General features: G+C 38.4%; 1 protein-coding gene across 1 annotated transcript in view; it reads right to left on the bottom strand.

Annotated features, from left to right (window-relative positions):
- Positions 1 to 26,768, bottom strand: part of HSD17B11 (hydroxysteroid 17-beta dehydrogenase 11) — a 35,451-nt gene that overhangs the window by 4,918 nt on the left and 3,765 nt on the right. Inside the window, exons 2-6 of the mRNA XM_040478793.1 lie at positions 22,394 to 22,501; positions 19,309 to 19,440; positions 17,329 to 17,435; positions 11,431 to 11,568; positions 1,112 to 1,228 (exon numbers count right to left, since the gene is read on the bottom strand). Of these exons, the coding sequence (XP_040334727.1) occupies positions 1,112 to 1,228; positions 11,431 to 11,568; positions 17,329 to 17,435; positions 19,309 to 19,440; positions 22,394 to 22,501 (602 nt within the window). The remainder of the gene's footprint in view (positions 1 to 1,111; positions 1,229 to 11,430; positions 11,569 to 17,328; positions 17,436 to 19,308; positions 19,441 to 22,393; positions 22,502 to 26,768) is intronic.

Raw genomic sequence — 26,768 nt, 5'->3', positions numbered from 1 at the left:
TCTTTCTTTCTTTCTTTCTTTCTTTCTTTCTTTCTTTCTTTCTTTCTTTCTTTCTTTCTTCCTTTTTTTCTTTCTTCCTTTTTTTCTTTTTCATTTTTTTTTGAGAGTCTGTATTTCTAACAAACTCCTAGGTGGTGCTGATGTTGCTGGTCCGTGGAAGTAGCAAGGCTCAAGGATCTTTAAAGTTGTAAAAGATTATTTAACAATTTCTATGGTTCGGTATGATTTGTACAAAACAAGAGCTCAATGATTATCTGTTGTATATTTAAATGAATATTTAAAACCTAAATATCTAATATGGTTGTCCTATGATTCTATTATGTAACAATGCTTAAAAAACTATCCTTCTTTGGGGTGCCTGGGTGGCTCAGTCAGTTCAATGTTGGACTTTGGCTCAGGTCATAATCTTATGGCTAATGAGTTTGAGCCCCGCTGTTGGGCTCTGTGCTGACAGCTCAGAGCCTGGAGCCTGCTTCAGATTCTGTGTCTCCCTCTCTCTGCCCCTCCCCTGCTTGAGCTCTGTCTCTCTGTCTCTCTCTCTCAAAAATAAACATTAAAAAAATGTTTTTTTAAAGAAACAAAAAAACACCTATCCTTCTTTATAGTCATTCATTTATGAGACAAGACTTCTAGAAATATACACACTTCTCTAAAAAAAAAAAAACCCAAACTTTAAAACTTGTGGAAATTATTCCGTTCATTTACCCAACTGCTGTATAAACTTTGCTTCAAGGATTAACAAATGTGGTTTTAAAAACTGAGGGACTGGGGTTCAGATAGCTCAGTTGATTAAGCATCTGGCTCTTGGTTTTGGCCCAGGTCATGATCTCACAGTTTCGTGAGCTGGAGCCCCACATCCAGCTCTGCACTGGCTGTGCAGAGCCTGCTTCAGATTCTCTCCCTCGCTCTCTGCCCCCTCCCCTGTTCACACTCTCTTTAAAAAATAAATAAACTTAAAAAAAACACACTGAGGGATTATTTAAGCCTATCATTTTTATTACTTTAATTCCATTTAATTGTACTTTATCAAATGTCTGGTTTTAAATCTGAGTGAAAATATATAACACATAAATCTTTGTTTATAATGCTGATAGACATAACTGTCACTTACCTTTCCAGTACTGTTAACAAGCATATAGAAGATGGAATAAAAATCATTTTCTGTTCAGTGAGGATCCCATCCATCAGCTTGTCTACCACTTCCTCAGGTTCCAGAATGGGTCCCAAACTGAAATCAGAAGCAGTCTTTAGCAACAAAACATTTCCTGAAACTTTAGCTTTAGTTTGGTGCTAAACAAATGATAAATTACCACAGGATTCATAACATAAAGGACTTTGTAGCATCTGATCCATTAGAAGTGCTCAAAAATAGCAGCTGCTTTAGCATTAATAGTAACAACCATTTATTTAGCGCTTATCATGTACTGCACATTGTGCTAAACACTCTTACAGAGGACATCTCACTGAAGTTTTACAACAGCCTGCGAAGGAGACACGACAGTCCCTATTTTGCAAATAAGAATTATAGAAGGAGCCAGGAGTCAAAAATAAATCAGCTAGATTAAGACTGACAAATTCACTTCTAAATCTTTAGAAGTCTTGGGGAAAAGGTCAAATACCATTACACAAGTTTTATTACACACTAAGACTCTTAGTTAACAATTTCTAAAGTGTCAGGGAAAATTAAAATACAAAAGTGTGCTCAGCTCAAGGTCCTTGATCTCCATATGGAACCCTTATATTTACTAGGTCTTGATTTAATTTTCAGCTTTGTTACTTAGTTCCATGTTGGATCTTCACTGTCTAAACACCCTGGCATATGCACTATGTGGTCCCTAAAGAGTGACCTTTGTTAGAACATGTGCACTTAGAATGGTGTTACACAAGGGGTGCCTGGGTCGGTTAAGTGTCTGACTCTTGGTTTCAGCTCAGGTCATGATTTCGCGGTTTCGTGAGTTCGAGCCCTGTGTCAGGCTCTGCACTGACAGTGTGACGCCTGCTTGGGATTCTCTCTCTCCCTTTCTCTCTGCTCCTCCCCTGCTCTTGCTTTCTCTCTCTGAAAATAAACGAATAAAATTTTAAAAAGGTCGGGGGGCTTCTGGGTGGCTCAGTCGATTGAGTGTCTGACTCTTGGTTTCGGCTCCGGTCCTGATCTCATGGTTTGTGAGTTCAACACCCACATCAGGCTCTGTGCTTGCAGTGTGGAGCCTACTTGGGATTCTCTTTCTATCTGTCTCTTTCTGCCCCTCCCCTGATTGTGCTCTTTCTCTCTCTCAAAATAAATAAATAAACTTAAAAAAAAAAAAAGGATGGGTGTTACACAAGAATTGGTTGTCAGTTTTTAACATTTTATTAATGACTTAGAAAAAAAGGTACATAATTGAATACACTCATGAAATTTGCCAACATCACCAAACTGACTAACATTTTGGGGAGGCAGACTTTAAATGTGTGTGACTAGTTAAGAGAAGTGAGACAAAAAGAATTGGATGGGATTCATTAGGAACAAATATAGAATAGTTCATTCAGATACAAAACATATGCAGTAAAGTAAAATTGGGACAGTTGAGAAGTATAGTAGTATGCTTATAAGTGAGTGTGATCATTGACTACATGAAGGAGGGCAGAGTTTAAAATATATATATAGGCTATCATCTTTCATTCTCAGCATAGGTCAGTCATTTATTAGAACACTGTGTTCACCCTGGACTCTGAAGAATTACATAAGAAAAATCTGGAGAGCAACAGGAGAGAAAATGTAATAATAAAGGCGATAGCTTTTGGTCCAGAGGAGGCAGTGGAAGCTTGAAGAAGACTAAGCACTCCTTTAGCCTGTGGCAATAGGCAGGGTATTAGGGCAATAGGATGATGAATCTAGGAAGTGAAGGATGCTTGTGCCTTGAAGTATCCAGAAGGAAATTAACTTTCTAGCATATTGCTACCAGACCTCACTATTCCCAGGCTCCATGAAAGCTCACAAACACCTGTGTAAACAGTATGGCATACCCCCTCATTCACACTGTGGTCTTGTGAGCCTATCAATCAAATGGTGTTGCACTGACTAAACTTTTCTTAGTGTGTTTGATCTCTTTATCCAAAGTTTTAGCTTCTGCCAGAATAATTTTCATGAAATTTAATGGCTAGCCAATATCATGATTTTTAAAAGACCAAAAGACTTCCAGAAAATCAACTTATTGGCAGAATAAAATCTTAAACATTAAAATATCAGTACATGGAAAAATGTTTTCCTATGACAGTCTAATGTTAACAAGAGTTGTAAATCCTATGAAATAAATGTTCATGACCAGTTTTGTAGAAACTATTCAAAAACACTTCAGGCCCATCTGTTGGTGTAGGGTAGGAGAATGCATGTGGGGCATAGGAATACTTAGGGACAAAGGGTATTTTCAGGTAGAAGGACTATGTTTGATTAATCGAACTACCACTTAACTAGCTGAGTAATTTGGGGGAAGATATTGCTACTCTTTAAAGTTTAGAAGTTTTTGTTTTTGCATTTTATCTGAAAACTGGAGTTAATGCAGTGGTTTGCTAGTAAATGTTTCACAACTGGCTCCTTAGGGCACAGAATTATCTTGTTTTGTACCATTTACTTTCTATGGTGTAAGAACCATGGCCGATTTCAAGCTATTAACATTGTGTCCCCAAATGAGTCTAAGCTGACCTCAGCACTCCACTGGTAATGTGTAGGGAAGTACTTAATACAGTCATATGACACAAATGTTACCCATCACCTTATTTCATAGCATTTTCTTTCTTATGGTGCTAGCCAACAAAAACTAGTATCTTTCTGTAGCACACACAAAAACTAAATTTTTAGAGAAAAATTTCAATGCATATTTTATGTAGGAGGATAGATGTTTTTAAAAGGATATTAAACAAAAATAAATCTTGACTGTCAAAAAATTCCATCAGAATATCCAATTTCACTTAATTCATAAATTCAGATTATGTTACATTGTTTATATCACTAATTGGAAACAGAGAGATAACTTATTTGAGAGAAAAACATTTATTTATTTATTTATTAAAAAATTTTTTTAACGTTTATTTATTTTTGAGACAGAGAGAGACAGAGCATGAATGGGGGAGGGTCAGAGAGAGGGAGACACAGAATCTGAAACAGGCTCCAGGCTCTGAGCTGTCAGCACAGAGCCTGATGCGGGGCTCGAACTCACGGACCGCGAGATCATGACCTGAGCCGAAGTCGGCCGCTTAACCAACTGAGCCACCCAGGCGCCCCTATTTATTTATTTTTTTAAAACAAACGTTAAAATTGTTTTTTTATCTTGGGGAGAGAGTGTGCACACGAGTAGGGGAAAGGCGTAGAGAGAGAGAATCTTGGGGCTCAGTCCCATGACCCTGGGATCATAACCTGAGTTGAAATCAAGTGTTAGATGCTCAACTGATTGAGCCACCAGGTGCTCCAAGGGAAGAACATTTTATGAAAAACTGTTCATATACCTAATGATAGAGCTCCAAAATACATGAAGAAAAATTGATGGAATTGAGAAAAAACAGTTTAAAAATAAGAATTGGAGACATTAATTTTACTTTCAAAAATGAATTGAACAACTAGAAAGATTAGCAAAGAAATAGAAAACTTGAACAAAAATATAAATCAACTAGACCTAACAGCATCTATAGCTTTGAAGGGGCTTTTCTCTACATTATTTAAATTTTGTTTATAATCATTATACATTATCACAAAAGCAATAAAGATACCTCCAATGACATATCTAGTACACATTTTAAATATGGTGTTTCTCAGGACAAAATCTTCAATTAAAAATTTATGTAAAGTGGGGCACCTGGGTGGCTCAGTCAGCTAAGTGTCTAACTTCGGCTCAGGATGTGATCTCACGGTTTGTGAGTTCGAGCCCCGTGTCGGGCTCTATGCTGACAGCTTGGCTCAGAGCCTGGAGCCTGCTTCTGATTCTGTGTCTCCCTCTCTCTGCCCCTCCCCCATTCTCTCTCTCTTTCTCTCTCTCTCTCTCAAAATAAATAAACATTGGAAAAAAATTTTTTTTAATTTATGTGAAGAAATAAAGCTAGGAATAGCAGGGCATTTGGAGTTAGGGAGCTAGTAGGAATTCCAGTCTGCCACTTTCAGGCTGTGTGACCTTGAGCAATCTTCTTAACTTCTCCAACTTACAGTTTCTTTGTTCATAAAATGGGCATTGTAAGACTTATCTTGCAGATAAACATTAGAGCAAGGATAGGCAAACTATGTCCTGGTGCCAAATCTAGTCCTCCTAGATTAGAGATTAGAGGTAATTTATATAAGGTATCTACGCCTAGTCGGGCACCTATTCAGCAGGCTTTCAAAAAATGTTTTTAATAAAACGATTTCTTGATATCCAAGTTTATTTAATGCAAATAACTCTTAGCTGTCAAAAAAAATTACTCAGAACACCTGATTACACTTAATTCCAATTAACTCAGATTATGCTGAATTATAACTGCTATAGTAAACCAGTTTCTTTGCAGTGTGTTAGATGTGTAAATATAAGAATCAATAAACGGTATCTTTGATGTGCTTTAAAAGGGAATGTAAGTCCCAACATTAATATGATACAAATTCTTTGGAATCAATCATTTTGAGGTTTGTTTAGTTTCCTTCTTTCAGAAAGGCCCTCCTCTGTGTGAAAAGGGAAAAGGTTTGGCCTGAGGCTCAGTTCTGTTCCTTACAGGTAAATTACTTAATCTCTACAAGCAAAAGCATTGTCATGAGTTTTAAGAAAATTACAAATTTTGGGGCGCCTGGGTGGCTCAGTCAGTTGAGCGTCCAACTTCGGCTCAGGTCATGATCTCGCGGTCTGTGAGTTCGAGCCCCGTATCAGGCTCTGGGCTGACAGCTCAGAGCCTGGAGCCTGCTTCATATTCTGGGTCTCTCTCTCTATCTCTCTCTGCCCTCTCCCGCTCATGCTGTCTCTCTCTGTCTCTCAAAAATAAATAAACATTAAACATATTAAAAAAAAAAAGAAAATTACAAATTTTATTTAGTGTCCACAATATAGAGTAAGATCTGTCTTCTAATTAGCACTAAATTTCCAGATTAAAACCAACTTCACCGTTGGTATCTACTCCAGTATCAGTTTATCTTCAAAGGGGTTCATGTGGCAGGGACCAAGACCCAGACCCTTGCTAAACCAGGTTATATTCCTGTGATTGGTCTAGACTCCTGCCAACTTCGATTTATCCTTTTCCCCCCATAGCAAGCTTCCCAATTATTATTTATTTATTTCCCCCAATTATTTTTTTAATTGTCACTAGTAGAGCTTTGCCAGAGAGGGCACTCTTGCCCACAAGGAACGTTAGTTTATGTAGCCTTGTCCTGGGGGCAAGGTTAAAAAACCCAATTATAATTTTATAAAAATATGGTACCTGTTTTTAACTGCTGAAAGGCAGTCTGAGTGAAAAAGTTGACTCAAAATATTATATTAGGATCCAAAGAGAGTTTTCCCCCTGAAAATAATTAAATAATGGAGGAAATTGGCAAATCTTACCCTTGAGGATGGTACTACTCTCTGTGACACTCCCTTTTAATTTTAATGAACTCTTAAAAAAATTTATTTGTTCTATTGAGATATGATTGACACATCACATATCACATGTAAGTTTAAGGTGTACAATGTGTTGATTTGATACAATTATATATTGCAATATGATTATCACTGTGGAATTAGCTAACACCTCTATCATATCACATGGTTATTTTTTGTGTGTGATGGGAACAATTAAGATCTAGCCTCTTAGCAACTTTGATGTTTATAATACAATATTGCTGCCTATAATCACTATGCTGCACATTAGAACTCCAGGAGTTAACTTACTGGTTGCAAGCTTATATCCTGAAACAATTATCTCCTCAATTCCCCCACTCCTGGTAACCACCATTTTACTGTGTTTTTATGAGTCCAGCTTTTTTAGATTCCACACTTAAGTGAGATCATACAGTACTTGTTTGACAGTTTAGTGAAGTTTTATCCTCTTTCTATTTCTGGTCAGTTCCACTCCTCAGGACCCTGAAATAATTCATCTTTTGTTTTCTCTTCAGAGTCCAATTAGGGTTTATTTGATTAATACAGATGAGTTTAAACACTAGGTCTTCTGAAATAAATATGCTTTTGTTTTCTAACAAAATTGTATCTTAAAAATGGACTTTTAGGACAATTTGATAGATTCTTTGTAGGGCATCAGATCTTTGCACAGCTACCAAATTTCTGCTTGATGTTGGCTTTCTACTCTATAACTGTGGGTAGACATATTTACATTAAGATGTATTTAAATAGAACCTGATATTTTCCCAAAGTGCCACATTGAATATTCTTCATTAATTTATAATATATTTTTACCAAAGGCAGATGAATTGGGGGAAAGAGGCAAAATGAAATTTAAAAATTGAATCTTAGGGGCACCTGGGTGGCTCAGTTGGTTAAGCGTTCGACTTCAGCTCAGGTCATGATCTTGTGGTTTGTGAGTTCAGGCCCCATGTAGGGCTCTATGCTGACAGCTCAGAGCCTGGAACCTGCTTCAGATTCTATGTCTCCCTCTCTTGCTGCCCCTCCCCCACTCACACTCTGTCTCTCTCAAAACTAAACATACATTAAAAAATAAATAAATAAAAATTGAATCTTATCAGCATGATAGATCCCAGTATGTATGCAGATTTACTATAAAGATAACATTTCAAAGTAGTGAAGGAAATGATGTATTATTTAATAAATAATGCAAAATAATTCATTAACTATTTGGGAAAAACAAGCTATACGGTGACTTTTTTTTTTTTAATTTTAGAAGGAGGGCGAGAACATGCAAGCAGAGGAGACAGGCAGAGAGAGAGAGAAAGAGAGAGAGAGGGAGAGAGAGAGAGAGAGAAAATCCCAAGCAGGGACACAGGGCTCGATCGATCTCATGACCCTGGGATCATGACCTGAGCTGAAATCAAGAGTCAGAGGCTCAACCAACTGAGTCACCCAGGTGCCCCTACCATGACCTTATTTCTTAAAGTAAATTTGTGTGGAGCAAAGCTCCAAATGTGAAAATCCAACCATAAAAGTACTGGAGAAATAAATATAGGTGGGTATTTTTATAAGCTTGGGCTGAAAAAGACCTTTATAAATATCTCGCCAAACCTATAGGCCATGATGGAAAATAAACTGAGAAGTTTTAATGTAAAACTAAATAAAAAGAAGTTGAAAGGCAAATAGCAAACTGGGGAAAATATATGCAATGTGTATGACATATAAGATAGTATCTTGAATGTACAATGAACCTATAGATATTAATTTAAAACTCTATAGCTCAATAGAAAAGGTGAGCAGAGGTCATGAAACAGGCAATTGACAAAAGAAGTCAAACTACTGGGGTGCCTGGGTGGCTCAGTCAGCTGGGTATTCAACTCTAGATTTCAGCTCAGGTCATGATCTCATGGCTTGTGGGATCGAGCCCTGTGTCAGGCTCTGTGCTGACAGCACAGAACCTGCGTAGGATTCTTTCCACCTTCCCCTTTCTGCCCCTCCCTTGCTTTCACAGTCTCTCTCTCTCAAAATAAATAAATGGACATTTAAAAAAATTTAAAAAAAAAGAAGTCAAACTACCAAAAAAGAAACATTTAAATAAAATTTAAAAAGGGGCACCTGGGTGGCTCAGTTGGTTAAGCATCCAACTCTTGCTTATGGCTTAGGTCATGATCTCACAGTTCATGGGCTCTGCACTGACAGTGGGGAGCCTGCCTGAGATTCTCTCTCTCTCTCTCTCTCGCACACACTCTCTCTCTGCACCCCCCCTTGTGTGTGTGCTGTGTCTCTCTGAAAATAAATAAATAAACCTAAAAAAAAAATAGAAGGAAAGAAGCCCTACTACCAAAAAAACATAAGAAAACACTTTAATGTAGCTACTAGGTCATCAGGAAACAAAGATGATCCTTCCTGTATGGAAAGGGCAGAACATCACCAGAAGGCAGGCTGCTGAGGAAGTAGAAAAGCGGTGGCGCTCTTCCTGCCCCGTGGGTACAGGTGCAGATTGGTGAAACACTTCCGGGGCAGTTTGGCAGCACGTACGAATATTTAGAATGTGTACCCCCTTTGACCCAGTAATCCCTCTTCTAAAATCTACCTGAAGGAGACACCACCAAAATGTGAAAATATGTGCGCATTAGTGATGAGGGAGCTTGGGGCAAGATGAGGGCAAAATACAGGCTGGCACACACATACCCACTCCCCCCACCCCCCAGGTGGAATGTGTGTGATATTCCTCAGACACTCCTGGCTACCGAAGAACAAAGAAAACTGCCATGGTGATGTGGGAAACAAAGACAAATGAAAAACTAAATTCCCTTACTGCCTACAGCCCAGTGACAAGTCCTTCAAACCAGCAGAGTGACCTCCCTCTATAGGGGCTCAGCTGCCTGGATGATGACAGTTTGCTAGGGGCAAAAGACCTTGGCTTAACACTGTCACAACCTTGAGGATCCTGTAAGTCTACTTCCTTTATCTCAACTGCCCCAAGATATATGTTGTCAATCATCCTCCAAGTTTATGCCCCCCCACAATATACATCTGAAGAGTCTCATGACTGGGGTTTTATTAAATGGTAATAAGTGGTGTTTCCCTAGGAACAGCTAGCCACTCAAGGTCCTAAAAACCTTGCTTCCAAAATACCTTAGAGACTTACTCTATCCTTGACTCTGCCCCAACCTGAGGGTATACAATGAGTTACCTGTCACAACCCCATGCAGCTATTCCTGCTCATGGGTCCTGTCCCCATGCTTTAATAAAATCACTAGTTTGGCACCAAAAACGTCTTCAAGAATTCTTTCTTGGCCGGCAACTCTGGACCTTACGAACCCCCCATCACCCCAAAACTTCATCACTAGGGTGTTCATTGCAGCTGTGCCAGAGTAAAAATTACTAGTAGATACTAATGTTCAGACTAAGTAACCAACACAATTTATGATAAAGTTCTGTCTTTACTGACATGAAATGATGTCCATGACATAAGGCTGAGGGAAATAAGTAGTTTACCTACAGTTTTCAGAACCCCACATGTAATATATGCCAGTTACATATAATTTAGACATTTAAGGTATACATGGAGAGATGTCTGGAAGGATGTTCATCAAAATGTTGAGTAGTTTGCAGTAGATAGAAGGTTTCAAGGCAATTTAAAAATAAACTTTCTTACTTATTCGTATTTTTCTATATGTTGGAATTTTTTAAAGTTTATGCATCATGTTACAAAGACATTAAAACTACTCCCAAAGAAAAGAAACATTAAAAATTAACCTCTGGGGCACCTGGGTGGCTCAAATGGTTAACATCCAACTCTCGGTTTCAGCTCAAGTCATGATCTCACAGCCTCATGGGTTTGAGCCCCACATCAGGCTCTACGATGGCAGCTCGGAGACTGCTTGAGATTCTCTCTCTCACTCTCTGCCCATCCTCACTTGTGCTGTCTCTGTCTCTCTCAAGATAAACTTTATTTTTTTTTTTTTTTCAACGTTTATTTATTTTTACGACAGAGAGAGACAGAGCATGAACGGGGGAGGGGCAGAGAGAGAGGGAGACACAGAATCAGAAACAGGCTCCAGGCTCTGAGCCATCAGCCCAGAGCCTGACGCGGGGCTCGAACTCACGGACCGCGAGATCGTGACCTGGCTGAAGTCGGACGCTTAACCGACTGCGCCACCCAGGCGCCCCTCAAGATAAACTTTAAAAAAAAAAAAACTAACCCCAGAGCTTATCCTTTATAGTTTTATAAGTTTTTAAAAAATGTTTATTTATTTTTGAGAGAGAGAGAGTGCACACAGGGGAGGAGCAGACAGAGAGGTAGAGGATCCGAACAAAGAGGTCTCTGAACTGACAGCAGAGAGCCCAATATGGGGTTTCAACTCACAAACCATAAGATCATGACCTAAGCTGAAGTCGGTTGCTGAGCTATATAGTTTTATTTTTTAACTAAGTAAAGACTAGTGCTCACTATGGAGGATAATCTCTAGATTACCGATGATGCTTGTTAAACAGAGTCCCAAGGCCCCTTCCCCACCACTACCCTCTCCTAGCTAAACACAAGCAATCAACATCTCTGGGAGTCGGACCTCTACATGGTTCCCAAGCATTCCTGGTGAAAGGTATGTATACTTAAGTCAGAAAACCACTGCTCAGGAAAAGAAAAAAAGGAGGATTACCAAGTTCATCTGAGTTCCTCATATTTATGTTTACATATATTCTCCCCTTCTCTTTGCCTCACCTGCTTTCCCACAATCTACAGGAGCTGAAATTGAGATGAGCTAAGGGAATTGAATGTCAGGTGTTTTAAGGATTAAAATATTTAAGAAAACCCACAGAATGGCTGATATTCATAGCAATCACCAATGCTTTTGTCGTCTTCATTTCTGTCTCAACTTACCTGGTACTTGCGTTTTTGATGAAGCCAGTATTTATGAAATTAGGGCAGAGACATGTTGTTTTGATTCCAGTTCTTTCTAAGGCAGCCAGTTCTTCAGTCAAAGCTCTATGAAATCCGACAGCAGCAAATTTGCTTGAACTGGAAATAAACAGAGAGGCCAGAAGATAATTAGAGAAAGCTGTGGTATCTATTGAATTCAGATGTCTGTTTTCTTTAGTTAAGTGTGGTCCTTCGCCGAGCCTCATGGCCATCAGCTGAGTCTCAGGGTCCAGCCCAGACCTACCAAATCAGAATGTGCATTATGGATCCTCAGGTAAATTTATAGGCATTAAAGTCTAAGAAGCATTGACCCAGAACACTTATTGGAGCGAGAACTGAGTGGGTTTAAAGGTCTTGCTGGGAAAACTGGTAAAGCGTTGGTTTTTGTTGTTGCTGTTTCCATAAGATTTAATGTCTCCATAGCCTATTAATTATTTTTTTTTTAATTTTTTTTTTCAACGTTTATTTACCTTTGGGACAGAGAGAGACAGAGCATGAACAGGGGAGGGGCAGAGAGAGAGAGAGACACAGAATCGGAAACAGGCTCCAGGCTCCGAGCCATCAGCCCAGAGCCTGACGCGGGGCTCGAACTCACGGACCGCGAGATCGTGACCTGGTTGAAGTCGGACGCTCAACCGACTGCGCCACCCAGGCGCCCCTGCCTGTTAATTATTTAATACATCCAGGGAATTCCTGGGTAAATTCTCCTGGACAAGTCCCATTTTCCCTTTCAGACTCTGCTTCACTTCCTCAAAGAGGTCTTTCCTGACCCCTAGTCTAAATTAGTTCCATTATGTAGTAATCTTCAGTTTTACATGACAGCCTGTTTTGGATTTGTGATTAAATACTTGTTTGGGTGAATTTTTTTTTTTTTTTAATGTCTGTCCCTCAAACTTGTACTATAAGCTCTGTGACTATTTTGGTTTCCAAGGAATCCCCAGGGCCTACCACAGTGCTTGGCTTATAATAGCTGCTCAAAAAATATTTGTCAAATAAATAAATCAAAATGCAAAGCAATTCTTACTGTCACAGCTCCTTCATTTGCCAAGAGAGGCAAATTAATAATATTTTAAGCAGACATTACTTTTCCAGTTAGGTTTTTTTTTCTTTTTAAATCAGCTTTATTGAGAAATAAATTCATGTATCATATAATTCTCCCACTTGAAGTGTATAATTCAGTGGTTTTTGGAATATTACATTACTGATTTTTAAAAATTATGTGAAAATACGGGTGCTTGGGTGGTTTAGTCGGTTAAGTGACTGACTCCGGTTCAGGTTATCATCCCATGGTTCGTGGGTTCAAGCCCCACATCAGGCTCTGTGCTGACCGCTTAGAGCCTGGAGCCTGCTTCGGATTCTGTGTCTCCCTCTCTCTCAGCACCCGCCCCACCCCCCCACTCTCTATTTCTTTCTCTCAAAAAGTGAATAAACATTGAACAATCTTTTTTAATTGTGTGACAATATACATAACATAAAATTTGCCATTTTAACCATTTTAAAATATGCAACTCAGTGCCATCAATTACTAGATTATTTTTCTCTAAGTCTATATTTATTAGCAATTACACAGAGTAGCTGTAAATTCTTGCCAATTAACCTGTGCTTTGGAAAATACAAAGCTATGCAAAGTTCTCTTTCAACTTGTTTCTTTTAAACCTTAGACATATACTGAAGGCTTAAAAGATAGATGGCTATATTTACTCATGAAAAATGTAAATCTTGGGGTGCCTGGGTGGCTCAGTCAGTTAAGCATCCAACTTTGGCTCAGGTCATGATCTCCCGGCCCGTGAGTTCGAGCCCCACGTCGGGCTCTGTGCTGCCAGCTCAGAGCCTGGAGCCTGCTTTGGATTCTGTGTCCCCCTCTCTCTCTGCCCCTCCCCCACTCATGTTCTGTCTCTCTCTGTCTCAGAAATAAATAAACATTAAAAAAAATTTAAAAAACAGAAAGAAAAATGTAAATCTTAACTTGAAAAACCACACAAAAATAATCGCACATAAAATTGATTACTACATGTCAGGCACTGTCCTCAGTTTTTCCGATGTATTAACTGCATTTGCTCCTCGCAACAACTCTGTGAAATAGGTATTACTATGATCCCCATTTACCAAAAAGGAAGCTGAAGCACTGTGGGGGTTGTTGGTTTGCAATCTCCTCTGGAGCTCCTTGGGCAAGATCTGAAACTGCCCCCACCCCTCCCCTGCACACAGAGGGCGGGGAGAGAGCAAAGAAAGAGGCAGGCCACTCCAGATTGCCAAGTGGCAGATTTAACAAGTAAGGGAACCTGGAGGTTTGTCTTGGGCAGCCGCAGGGTGAGGTCCTCACACCCACCTGCCAGAATCTTACAAGTTTATATACAGGCCTTTTGGGTTCAGTCATATATACATCCAGACAGTCACAGCACATTTCTATTTCTAGCCCAAAGGGTACCTTTGTGTGAGTCAGAAAAACCTGCTCCTCTTCTAAAGCTACTTTGCTGCCATCTCCTGGAAGATTTTTTAAGTTTAAGGGGACCCGAATATGCACAGTGCCCCCTAGAATTGTGTAGTGTGCAATCTGCGCACAAACTGTGTGTGTCGTTCCTGCTTTGACAGCACTTGATGAGAACTTTTACTTCTGCTGAAAGCACTATCAATAGTTTCTCATACAGAACATGTTCTCTCTTGGTTTTCATAGCTAAACATTCAGTGGAGTAGAATCAAATTAGAATCAAGAGAGTTACAGTATTTACCATGGCAACGAGGAGGAAGCATGACAGGGCATTCACAGCCCTGTTGGATCCTCTGATTCTCTTGGGTTACCTCAATGCCTGGGGACTAAGAATCTGGCAGAGAGTAGAAGTTCGTGTAGTAGCTGAGTAGCAACACCTGCAGCTAGCTTTCATCAAGGAAAACAATGCCAAATGATGTGAGCCTTTGATGGCCAGGGGACAATCACCTAACCTAAACTGGGTTTGAAAGAGACAATACATGATCTGCATCACACATCTGTTCTGTAACTGCTTCAACAGCTATTTCATCTTAAAAAACAAACAAAACTCCCCCAAAACCCAAAAACTCAATCCAAGTCTATGTTCATAAAAAAATGTTTTAAGTTTATTTATTCATTTCAAGGGAGATGGAGAGAGTAAGTGGGGAAGGGGAGGGAGGGAGAGAGAGAGAGAGAGAGAGAGAGAGAGAGAGAGAGAGAGAGAGAGAGAGAATCCCAAGCAGGCTTCCCATTACCAGTGCAGGGTCCAATGTAGGGTTTAAACTCATGAAATGTAAGATCTTGACCTAAGCCAAAAACAAAAGTCAAACATTCAACCAACCGAGCCACCCAGGCACCCCATTTTAGAAACTATTAGAAAACAAATACATGTTAAGAAAGGAAAGGAAAGGAAAAGGGAGGGAAGGGAAGGAAAGGAAGACAGAAAATATAGATGAACAAAATAAAATTACTTGTCATTACCAAAGAATAACCACTCTCTAGGTGTGGTTCGAGTAAAATGGCTTGGTATATATCCTTGCAAACTTTTATTTATTTTTTTCACATAATTCCAGATTTAATGAGTGTCTATATACTTTTTTGTGCCATATTAGAAAGATAGTTACAGGCTTTTGGGGATTATAGTACATGCCACAAGGTCACATTAGAAAATAAATTCCATCTTTAACGTCACTAAGATATGTAATACACAAATTACAATACTTAGAATGATTTCTGCCACTGCAGTAAAGTTCAAAGATAATTAGATAACTCTCATTTCAATGGCTTCTGGATAAAGCTACAATGAACTGTTCATGAGAGATCAAATAGTAAAAACAAAACAAAACAGATAAACAGAAGCACAGGAAGCTCATCTTGACTTTTCAAGGAAAATAAACATTCATGAATTACTTACTATACCCACAGTATACGGGACCCTCAGGTAAAAGATAACTGAATTGTTTCTGGACTATTTCCTTTTGGATTGGATGGGGAAGTCTTAGCTTATGCATACCATGTGACAGAGGAGTTTTGCAACAGTCTAGGGATGAGGCTGGGAACCACACACCCCTCTTGTTGCTGTTGTTACTTAACAGGTATTGAGGTCCAAGTGCAGTAGAGAACACATAATTAGGCATGGTTTCTGACCAGGATATTAGCAACTTTTGTTAAAGGAAAATGTCTAGACACTAAAACAATTTATTCTCCTCATCTTTAGTAACCTTAAGGCATATCAAATAATGATTTGATTTGGTTTCCTATGGGAGATGAGTTTTGTGGAAAGATTGTAGAGTGCAACTTAAGAATCAGATGTCTTAGAATGACCTTGGTCTCCCCTGTCAAACGTCAGTCATTAAGGCTAAATTACTGCATTCTCTGGATAAAAGTTGATTCTGTTTTAATTATAGAATATAAGTTTCTTCATTGGTTAACCTACCTAAAAAGTTCAAGCTGTTCCTTGGGCATTTTCAGTAGATATATCTGCCTTTGCCTTCACATATTGGGAAATACTAATATATATGAGTTAATTACTGTGGACCATCTTATCATATTTTTCTTTTTTTTAATTTTATTTTTTTAAATTCACATCCAAATTAGTTAGCATATAGCACAACAATGATTTCAGGAGTAGATTCCTTAATGCCCCTTGCCCATTTAGCCCATCCCCCTCCCACAACCCCTCCAGTAATCCTCTGTTTGTTCACCATATTTAAGAGTCTCTTTTGTTTTGTCCCCCTCACTGTTTTTTTTATTATTTTTGTGTTCCTTTATCTTATGTTCATCTGTTTTATCTCTTAAAGTCCTCATATGAGTGAAGTCATATATTTGTCTTTCTCTAATTTCGCTTAGCATCATACCTTCCAGTTCCATCCACGTAGTTACAAATGGCAAGATTTCATTCTTTTTGATTGCTGAGTAATACTCCATTGTAAATATATACCACTTCTTCTTTATCCATTCATCCATCGATGAACATTTGGGCTCTTTCCATACTTTGGCTACTGTTGATAGTGCTGCTATAAACATTGGGGTGCATATGTCCCTTGGATAAATACCTAGTAGTGCAATTGCTGGGTTGTAGGGTAGTTCTATTTTTAATTTTTTGAGGAACCTCCTTACTGTTTTCAAATGGCTGCACCAGCTTGCATTCCCACCTTGCAAACTTTTAAATGCAAGATATATATCTTTTATATATATGCATACATACGTATGTATACACGTGTAGATATTATATAAAAACAAGATACCCACCCATGCCTGTGTTTATATATTTATACGCATACAACTATATCTGTTGTTTCTAGAAATTGGCCAAGCACTGTTGGGGTGTGTGCAACTCGTAGGTTCCTGTTGGCTATGGTGGCCTCACTATATTGCAAAGAATTGTTTTTACAGTATACAGTGGAGCACACCATTACTGTTCCCTGCTTGTGATAGTTAAGTTCTTCAGTTATTACAATGGCAGGGATTTTTAAATGGATAACTATTATAGTTTTTTTTTACAACAATTCCACTATTTAGATGTTTACAACATTTAAAATCCTGGATTATACTTTCTCTTTATACTACTTTGTTTCCACAAAGTTACTTTATTAAAAATTATTAACTTTTATTCATGGTACAAAAAGATTACTCTTGTTGTATAATTTCTTGCTCCTACAAGGGATGAGAACTGCTTTAAGAGCTGCCTTCTAATTGGACAATTTCCCTGCAGCCACCTCTAGAATGGTCAGCCTGGAGGGGATTAATGATTGATAAAGCTATTGTACAAGAGACTGTGCAACTGACTATTTCGGCAATTTCAAGTTTATCATCATTAACAGTAGTTTTCATTAGGGTAAGAAATCACATACAAGCATAGGAACAAATTAAGGAACCACATCCTGACTTACCAATATGCCAGTAAGAAGGGGACCCCAGTATGCCCAGCTGCTGAAGCCACAGTGACAATATGGCCATGATTATTCTTCATCATCATTGGAAGAAATGCTTTTGTAGTCTAGAAATAGTGTTGATTAAGAGACAATGGTATATTGTTATTTCTGATTTTGTAGACCTATTGGGAAGATTTCCAGACAAAGCTATACTTTATTAACATTTTCCTAGTATAAAAGAAAAAAAAATTTAGATTAACTGCCAAATGTGGCCACATGAGGCAAATGGATAGGATGCCTGGATTAGAAAAACTAATTAAGCAAGGCAATGGATACTGAAAACTTTAAGAATCCATTTCACTTAAATTGTGAACTTCTAATATGCCCTGGTCCTCTCTTTACCTTTTGTCACTGATACTTTCTATCATTTCATATATTGAATAGATATAATAATCTACAGTTATCAAAAGAATTTATATGCAATGTGAAATTGTTAGCAAATAGTTTGGTTATGTCATTTACCAAAATACTGAAGTGAACAGCAATCTTCTAGTAGTCACCGAATGCAATAAATATTTACTGAGCACCTATTATGTGATGAGGATTCAAAAACAATTAAGGCAATGCCCTACATTCTAACAGAGGCAGAAAGACAGGCAAACTTGTAAGTTATAAAAATACAAAGACATAGGTCAATAACTTGGAAATACTGACATAAGATAATACTGCATTTTTACCAACTCCAACATTCTTTTGAGATTATGCTTCCCAAACTGACATCCAAGAAACCTTTGAGAGGCCCTTTAAGGAATGGGCTATTTGGGCAATTTTCAGCCTCTTCAGAAATTCTTTTTTTTTTTTTCTCTCTCTATATATATAATCTATAGACCTTGAGTGGTGAGATTTATAATAAAGTTTGCAGCTTTGGGGCCAGAAAATACTCAAGGCCTGAGTCTCCTGAGAATCTGAAAAGCAAACTGGGCTCACTTTTAACAGAACCACAGAAGAGGACTTGGATTATCTCTAATTCCTTCTTTCATAAATAAGATCACATAGAGATGTGAGAATCTAGTTTATTTTTGTTTTTAATTTTTTTTTAAGAATCCAGTTCAAAATTAAAACATATATAACAGCTGAAGTTTATTATTAATTAATTATTATTATTAATATTTTTAAGGGGCGGGGAGGGAAAATGGTTGATGAGATTTGACCACAGCATGAAAATTGACTGTTTGGGTGCACCTGTGTGACTCAGTCGGTTGAGCTTCCGACTTTGGCTCAGGTCATATCTCATGGTTCGAGCCCCATGACAGGCTCTGGGCTGACAGCTTGGAGCCTGGAGCCTGCTTTGGAGACTGTGTCTCCCTCTCTCTCTCTGCCCTTCCCCCACTCATGCTCAGTCTCTCTCTCTCTCTCTCTCTCTCTCTCTCTCTCTCTCTCTCAAAAATAAATAAACATTAAAAAAAAAGGGAAGAAAGAAAATTGACTTCTTTGGGGGGCACCTGGGTGGCTCAGTTGGTTGAGCACCCGACTTTGGCTCAGGTCATGATCTGGCCGTTCATGGGTCCGAGCCCCATGTCAGGCTCTGTGCTAATAGCTGGGAGCCTGGGGCCTGGAGCCCGCTTCAGATTCTGTGTCTCCCTCTCTCTCTGTCCCTCCCCCCTTCTCTCTCAAAAATGAATAAACACTAAAAAATTTTTAAAAAATAAAAGAAAATTGACTTGTTTTTTTTTTTAAAGTTTCTTTATTTTTTTTAGTAATCTCTACGTCCAACATGGAGCTCGAACTCATGACTCTGAGATCAAGAGTTTCATGCTCTTCTGATGGCACCAGCCAGGCACCCTCAAAAATGACCTCTTTGTATGATGTTATCCTTAGTGCCTGGAGAAAACTTCAGTATTGATTTGACACATTTTTATGTCTACTGAAAGCTCCACTTTAAACATAGTCTTTGGGTTTTACAAAAGGGAATGTTCTTGTAAAAGAAGTCATACCTACCCAGAAATGTGCAAGTATATTAACTTCAAAAGTCTTTTCAATCTGAGGGTCTTGTGTAGCAAACAAATCCGATGTGTAGACTACACCAGCATTATTTACTAAAATACTAACATCTCCAATTTCTGCTTTCACCTTTAAAAATAAGACAAATACCTGCATCATTAAGAGTTACAAACGAGGGTTTGCATGCAAGGATCATTAAAGAACTATGTGATTTTTACATCAGATGTGAAAAAAAGAGTAGTTTTGTGATCTATGTGCCAAAATGGAAAAAAGAACTTTTTAATCTTAGCTACTTAATTTCAAAACAGCTAGACCTGGAAGTCTGGCAGGTAGAAATTTTCTTCTGCAATTTAGTCTCTTGACTTTGCTCTATTTATTATACCCGAGAGGCATCTGGCAAATAAAAACAAAACCGGTGACAAAACCCTAGCATTTATTTTTTAAATACTACTTCAAAGGGTAAGCAAAAAAAAAATTAATTGGCAAATGCAGGGACTATATAAGAAACTATGTAAAACTGATTATACCATTAAGCTAGTCACGCCTTCTCTTGCTTTATTTTTGTGGTCTGTCACTCCATTCTATTGTTCACCAACTATCTTCCCCTGGTGGCAGCTGGCCTATGGGCTGGCAACAAAAGAATATCTTATCTGATATTTTTACGCTTCTTTGAGTGACTAAGCTTCTTGGTAGTTGGACCCTAGAGTTACAATGCATTCTGTTATACATTGTGTTCTAAATAAAAGCTAACTTCTGTTAGGAGTTACCATTATTAGATAGTGTTGCAGTGTGCTGGGGGACTGAGGAGGACGTGACAAATAGCCTATTAAAGACTTTTATTGTGCTATGCATTTTGCACGATTTCATTATTTATCTCATTTAATTCTCACAATAATTCTATGAGCCTGCAACTCCTGGTACACTTACTTTAGAGAGGAGGAACATGAAACACTGAATGCCTGTTTCTTGCCCTAGATCACATGGCTACTAAAGGTCACATGGAGCTGAGACTCTCCCAGATCTTCTGACCTCAGAGCCCAAGACAAGCCTCAAACCTCAAACCTCAAACAGAAAGGAAGCCAGGAGGTGGAATACCCATCAGCAACCCAGCAGGACATGATGTGCCAACTGCTGAAGGCTTGTCAGACAGAAATGAATTTCATCAGTTTGTATTTAAATTATTAAAGTGTCAAGCTAAGGTATTTGGCCTTTGATCAACACTATTGGTACGTATACCCACATCTCTAGCACAAAATGAAAACTGTTGTTCAGAATAATGCCCCTAAGATATTGAAAAAAACAGGACATGTATGTGGTTGAAATGATGGAGCTGCTATAACGCCTTCAAAGTAACAGGACTTTGATTCTTTTACACTGTCAAAGCATTTACCCAGACACACTTGTCCCTTCCTTCATACTTGAGTTCCCCATCTGCATCTATTGTCTCCCCACAGTGTGAATGTCTGGTTTGCACATTTCTCAATAATGGCTCAATAATGGAAGCAAGCCATGGGGAGTCTGGGTGGCTGTAGGTTAAGCATCTGACTTCAGCTCAGGGCATGATCTCACACTTCGTGGGTTTGAGCCCTGTGTTGGGCTCTACGTCCACAGCTCAGAGCCTGCTTCAGATTCTGTCTCCCTCTCTCTCTGCCCCTCCCCCGCTTATGCGCATGCTCTTTCTCTGTCTTTCTCTCTAAGATGAACAAACTTAAAATTTTTAAAAAATAAAAAAGAAAGAAAGTCATGAGTTTAAACGGTCAGGTGACATAAAAATGTTCTGATACTAAAATAACCACATCAAAACAACTTCAGAATATCTGATAATCACATGCCATTGTGTATATTCTGTTTAAGCATATAGTTTATCCTTGAGCAATTTCAGTAAAAAAAAAAAAAACAGCATGGTTAAAACACATGGAATAGGTTAAAATAATGAAATTATCTTTTCCAGAACAGCTTATTCCAAGATGAGTCTAGAAGTGATTACTGTGTGCCAGGCACTGATATAAAAACTTTACGTCATTAATTCACTTAATTCTCCTAACAACCCTGAGGTAGGTGCTGCTGTGATCCCCATTTTATAATTGAGAAAACGTAGGCACAGAGGGATTAAGAAACTTGCAGTGATACACCTAGTATTAACCGGAAGCATGTAGGTCTCTATGAAGGAAAACCATTGTTAATTTTAAGTAAAACAGTTAAGTGCAGACGTTTCTTACCTACAGGCCCTGCTCTTACTGTACCCCCTTCCAGGAAAGTTATTTCCCACCACTAGCCGGGGTAATTTTCACTTATTCTTTTGTCTGAGCTCAGGCTTCACCAGTAATAGAGGCATCAGTTTGAAATAAAAGATTACAATTCAAGAATAGAAGTTCAAAATGTCCTCAAACTAAAATTCCCTAAACAAAGAGGTTCTCAAAGCTGCTCGAATCAGAATCTTTATACTGTGCTGAAATCAGATTATCTGGGGGTGAGGTCCAGGAATGTGTATTTTAAGGAATTTGACCAGGTAATTCTACTGATTCTTCTTACTATCGTAGTATTTAGTTAACAAGTATATGTACGAATGTGTTCAGAGTGAAACTCCATGATATATATACATAGCATATCTCAGTTATATACAGAAAAAGCAAATAATGCTTTATAGAAATCTATCTATCTATGATCAAAGCCTGATAAGCAATTAAATTTATCCTAACTCCCTGACTCAGTTCTTTGGGTGTCAGAAGACCCTGCCAGTGTTTCGCAGTGTCATCCAAGAATTTACCTGTAGCAGAATTAGATGGGTGAGGTGTGGGTGTGTAAGGTATTATACATGCAGCTTCCTGCATCCAGCCCTTGATTTACTGAAAGAAACCTTTGGGGTATCTATTTTTTAAAAAGCTCTCTGGAAGATTCCAGAACACACCAAAGTCTGGGAACCTCAGTTCTAGATTCTAGTTCTGGGTCTGCCACGAGCTGGCTGCCCAACCTTGGGCAAGTCACAAAACTTCTGCTACTTTGTCTGCATCATGACGAGGTCACCTCCAGAATCCCTCCTAGCTCTGACATGATACGATCCTAACCAAATGTAAAATTTCACCTTCTTTGCAGAGCTGTAAATATCTTCTCGATTACTGCAGTCTACCACAAAGGCATGAGCCTTCGCACCCAGTCTCCTGCATTCCGCAGCTGTGTCCTCAATTCCATGCTAGGAAAGGCAACAACAAAAAAAAGAGAACAAAATAAATAACATGAACCTATATCAACAACTGAAAATAATGAAGGATAGTCAGGTTGTTTGAACTAGCATTTGGCAATAATTTAACTGAACGCATTTTTGGCAGGGATGCAGGTACACTTTGCTCTCACTACTTTGACTAGCTCCTTTTATTCTGAACTGAACTTAAAGCAACCTTTTTTAAGGAACATAAAAATCTTGGACACCTGAGTGGCTCAGCTGGTTAAGTGTCCAACTTCATCTTAGGTCATGATCTCGTGGTTTATGAGTTCAAGCCCTGCATCTGGCTCTGTGCTGACAGCTCAGAGCCTGTAGCCTGCTTAGGATTCTGTGTCTCCCTCTCTCTCTCTCTCTCTCTTTCTCTCTCTGTCTCTGTCTCTCTCTCTCTCCGTCCCTCCTCCTGCTTGCACTAGGTGTCTCTCTCAAAAATAAACAAAAAAAAAATCTTAAAATACTAGTTTTGTAGTCATGGATTTTACATACTTTGTGAATATATGCATGTATGTATTCCATTTCAAGATTTTAAAAAATAACATTAAGCTTTTTTTTTTTTATGTCACTAAAAAACTATTCATGTACATTTCCGGCTGCAAAATAAATAGATAAAGGGTTAATTACAGTTCATTCATCCACTCATTCACTCATTCCTTTAACATTTTAATTTTTAATCACGGTGCTTGGAAGAACCTGGTGGACACAAATATGAAGGAGACAGAGAATGGACCTTAGCCAGCTCACAGTGTAGTAGAAAGAAACCTAAAATAAGACTTAGGTGGGACATATGAAATTGTTAGTGTCAGAATAAAGGACTGAATAAGGGCAGTGTCATATGGTTCGCATTAATGCATTGTGGTAAGCATAATAACAGAACAATATACAGAGAGTTATGGGAACACAACAAAGGAGGGACATGCAATACAATTCTAGAAGAAGAGGTACCAGAGTTGGATCTTAAGGGTGAGTAGAACAGCCAGGTAAAGAGAAGGAAAAAGGCATGCCGGGCAGAGTGTAAACAAAGGGATGGATAGGAGAAAGGTCCAGTGGGAAAAAATATCAGCAGGCTGGTGTTGCTGAGTCATAAAGCTCAAGGCCAGCAGGAGTCCAGATTAAAGGGCATTGTATGATATACTAAGTTTTATCCAAAAACTCAGTGGGGAGCCACTGATTAAATTATGGACTCAGATTTGTTATAATATAGTTAGTATTACATGTCATATAGTCAGTATTTTACTGATTACTCTTACTAAAGCATGGAAGACAGATTTTAGGGGTCAACACTGCAGGAAGAGAGAAAAATTAGTAGGCAGTTCCAATGATTCAGCCAAGAGATGATACAAGTTTAATTGTGGCACTACTAGAAAGAATGCAGAGAAGAGAATGAGCCTTAAAATATATCTTTAGGAGGTAAAATCAGCAGGACTTGGTGACTGGATGAGGAAGGTGGGAAGAACCAAAGCTGAAGTCCTTGCTTTTTAGTTTATGTAACTCGCAACAAGGTGTTGCAACAAGTCAGATGGAGGTCATGAGCAGATTTGAGAAACGGAATGATGAGCCCAATGTGGAGCACTGATTTTGTCACTTAAATTCAGGATCAGACCATAGAGTTGTTTTGTTTTTCCCTTTTTTTTGTTTCCATTTTTGCTTGTTGGTTTGCCTTTACCAATTTTGTAGCTTCTTTTTATTTTGAAGAATGTCTCAAATAATACCTTGGATTGAGTTTTAGTCTGTGAACACTGCAAGCCAAGAAATTATTGTCAGCTAACCCACAAGTGGATGGACTTACTACATTTACCCACAGAAAGAATGGTAGAACAGAATACTAGTGTTGTGAATTTGCTAGTAACCTGCAATTACTCTTGCAGAAAACCCAAATCTGGAGAGCTATGGAAAGAATGTGCAGTTTGCTCACTGAACTTAATTAACTGTGGCAATAAAAGGAAATAGAGTATTTTCCCTTTTACTGAAATCTCTCACACAAACTGTTGTATACTCTGGAGAGGAGCCCTTACTCCCCAAGGGACACTGAAACTTTATGTTGCCCTCCTGTACCAAACAGGCAGCTTTTGGCTCTTTCCTTTAAAAGTAGATTTCATTACTCAGCCATGAAAAAGAATGAAATATTGCCATTTACAACGAAGTGGATGGAGCTTGAGTGTATTATACTAAGTGAAATAGGTCAGAGAAAGACAAATATCATATGATTTCACTCATATGTGGAATTCAAGAAACAAAACAGATGAATGTAGGGGAAGGGAAAGAAAAAAAAAAGAGAGTAAGCAAACCAGAAGAGACTCTTTTTTACTCTTAGCTACAGAGAACAAATGGAGAGTTGCCTGAGGGAAGGTGGGTGGGGGATGGGCTAACTGGGTGATCGTTAAGGAGGGCACTTGTGTCCAGCACTGGGTGTTATATGTGAGCGATGAATCACTAAATTCTACACCTGAAACCAATTTTACCATATAAGTTAAGTAACTGGAATGTAAAAAAAACTTGAAATAAAAAAATAAAATTAAAAAAAGTATATTGCATTTATGTAGTATACACACAAAATGGAATATTATTCAGCCTTCAAAAGTATAAAAATTTGAGGGGAGCCTGGGTGGCTTGGTCGGTTAAGCGTCTGACTTCGGCTCAGGTCATGATCTCACGGTCCGTGAGTTCGAGCCCTGCGTCAGGCTCTGTGCTGACAGCTCAGAGCCTGGAGCCTGTTTCAGATTCTGTGTCTCCCTCTCTCTCTGCCCCTCCCCTGTTCATGCTCTGTCTCTCTCTGTCTCAAAATAAATGTTAAAAAAAAAAGTAAAAAAAAAAAAGTATAAAAATTTGACACATTCTACAGCATAGATGAACCTTGATGATATTAAGCTTAGTGAAACAAGCCAGAAACAAAAGGACAAATATTGCAAAATTCTAGTTATTTGAGATACCCAGTATAGTCAAATACACAGTGACAGGAAGTTGAACGGTGGTTGCCGAAGGCTGGGGGAGAGGAGGCTGTGGAGCAATTGTTTAAGGGGTGCAAAGTTTCAGTTTGCAATGATGAAAAAGTTCTGGAGATGGCCAGGAGAGGTCATTTCATAACGATGTGAATGTACTTAACACAACTAAACTCAACACTTAAAAATGGTTAAACGGAAATTTTTGTTATACATACTTTCCCACTATAAAAAAAAAAGTTTCAGTAAGTATATTGCACTGATTCTTTGGGTCTGTACAAAGTTCGGTTCTTATTTGGAACAGATTTTGCAATTAAACTCCATTTGCCATGTATTTCATTTGCAGAGATTTGCTTAGTACTGGTCGGTTCTGTCAATGCACAGAGTGGGTGCTGGAAAATATGCCCTTCCTTTACACTGGCAGTCACACTTTTCCTACTTCCCTGGTCTTCCTCACTTAGGGCCAAGGTTGGCACTCCACACCTTCTGAACTATGCCAGAAAAGATTTTATTTATTTATTTATTTATTTATTTATTTATTTATTTGGAATTTATTGTCAAATTGGTTTCCATACAACACCCAGGTCTTCCTCACTTAGGGCCAAGGTTGGCACTCCACACCTTCTGAACTATGCCAGAAAAGATTTTATTTATTTATTTATTTATTTATTTATTTATTTATATGGAATTTATTGTCAAATTGGTTTCCATACAACACCCAGGTCTTCCTCACTTAGGGCCAAGGTTGGCACTCCACACCTTCTGAACTATGCCAGAAAAGATTTTATTTATTTATTTATTTATTTATTTATTTATTTATTTATTTGTTTATATGGAATTTATTGTCAAATTGGTTTCCATACAACACCCAGTGCTCATCCCAACAGGTGCCCTCCTCAATGCCCTTCACCCACCCTCCCCTCCCTCCCACCCCCCATCAACCCTCAGTTTATTCTCAGTTTTTAAGAGTCTCTTAAGTTTTTTTTTTAATGCAAGAAATTTAAGTTTAAAATTCTGCCAGGAAAAATTTTAGACAGCCTCCATATTCATTTGGTGAGAAGTAAAAAATAAGCAGATCCTTAACATTTTTCTCAGCCCAGTGGAACTGCTCATCATTCTTCAAGATTTCCCGTGTTAACCTTTTTCCTTAGTATGTTGGATTCAGTTCTCAATTTTTAATCCTGGGCTCTCCTTTAAGTCCTTACTAATCCTTTGTCTTCTATCCCTACAACTAAAACTCTTTGTTCATTACCTAGACTACTAAACTTCTATAAGTTTTTCTGATTATTTCCATTGCTTTTTCC

The sequence above is a fragment of the Herpailurus yagouaroundi genome, unplaced genomic scaffold (assembly GCF_014898765.1).
Source record: "Herpailurus yagouaroundi ecotype Mexico unplaced genomic scaffold, PumYag 28, whole genome shotgun sequence".
In the NCBI taxonomy this organism is placed as follows: Eukaryota; Metazoa; Chordata; class Mammalia; order Carnivora; family Felidae; genus Herpailurus; species Herpailurus yagouaroundi.
The sequence above is the reverse complement of the archived record's forward strand: the minus strand, read 5'-3'. Positions and strand labels throughout refer to the sequence as shown.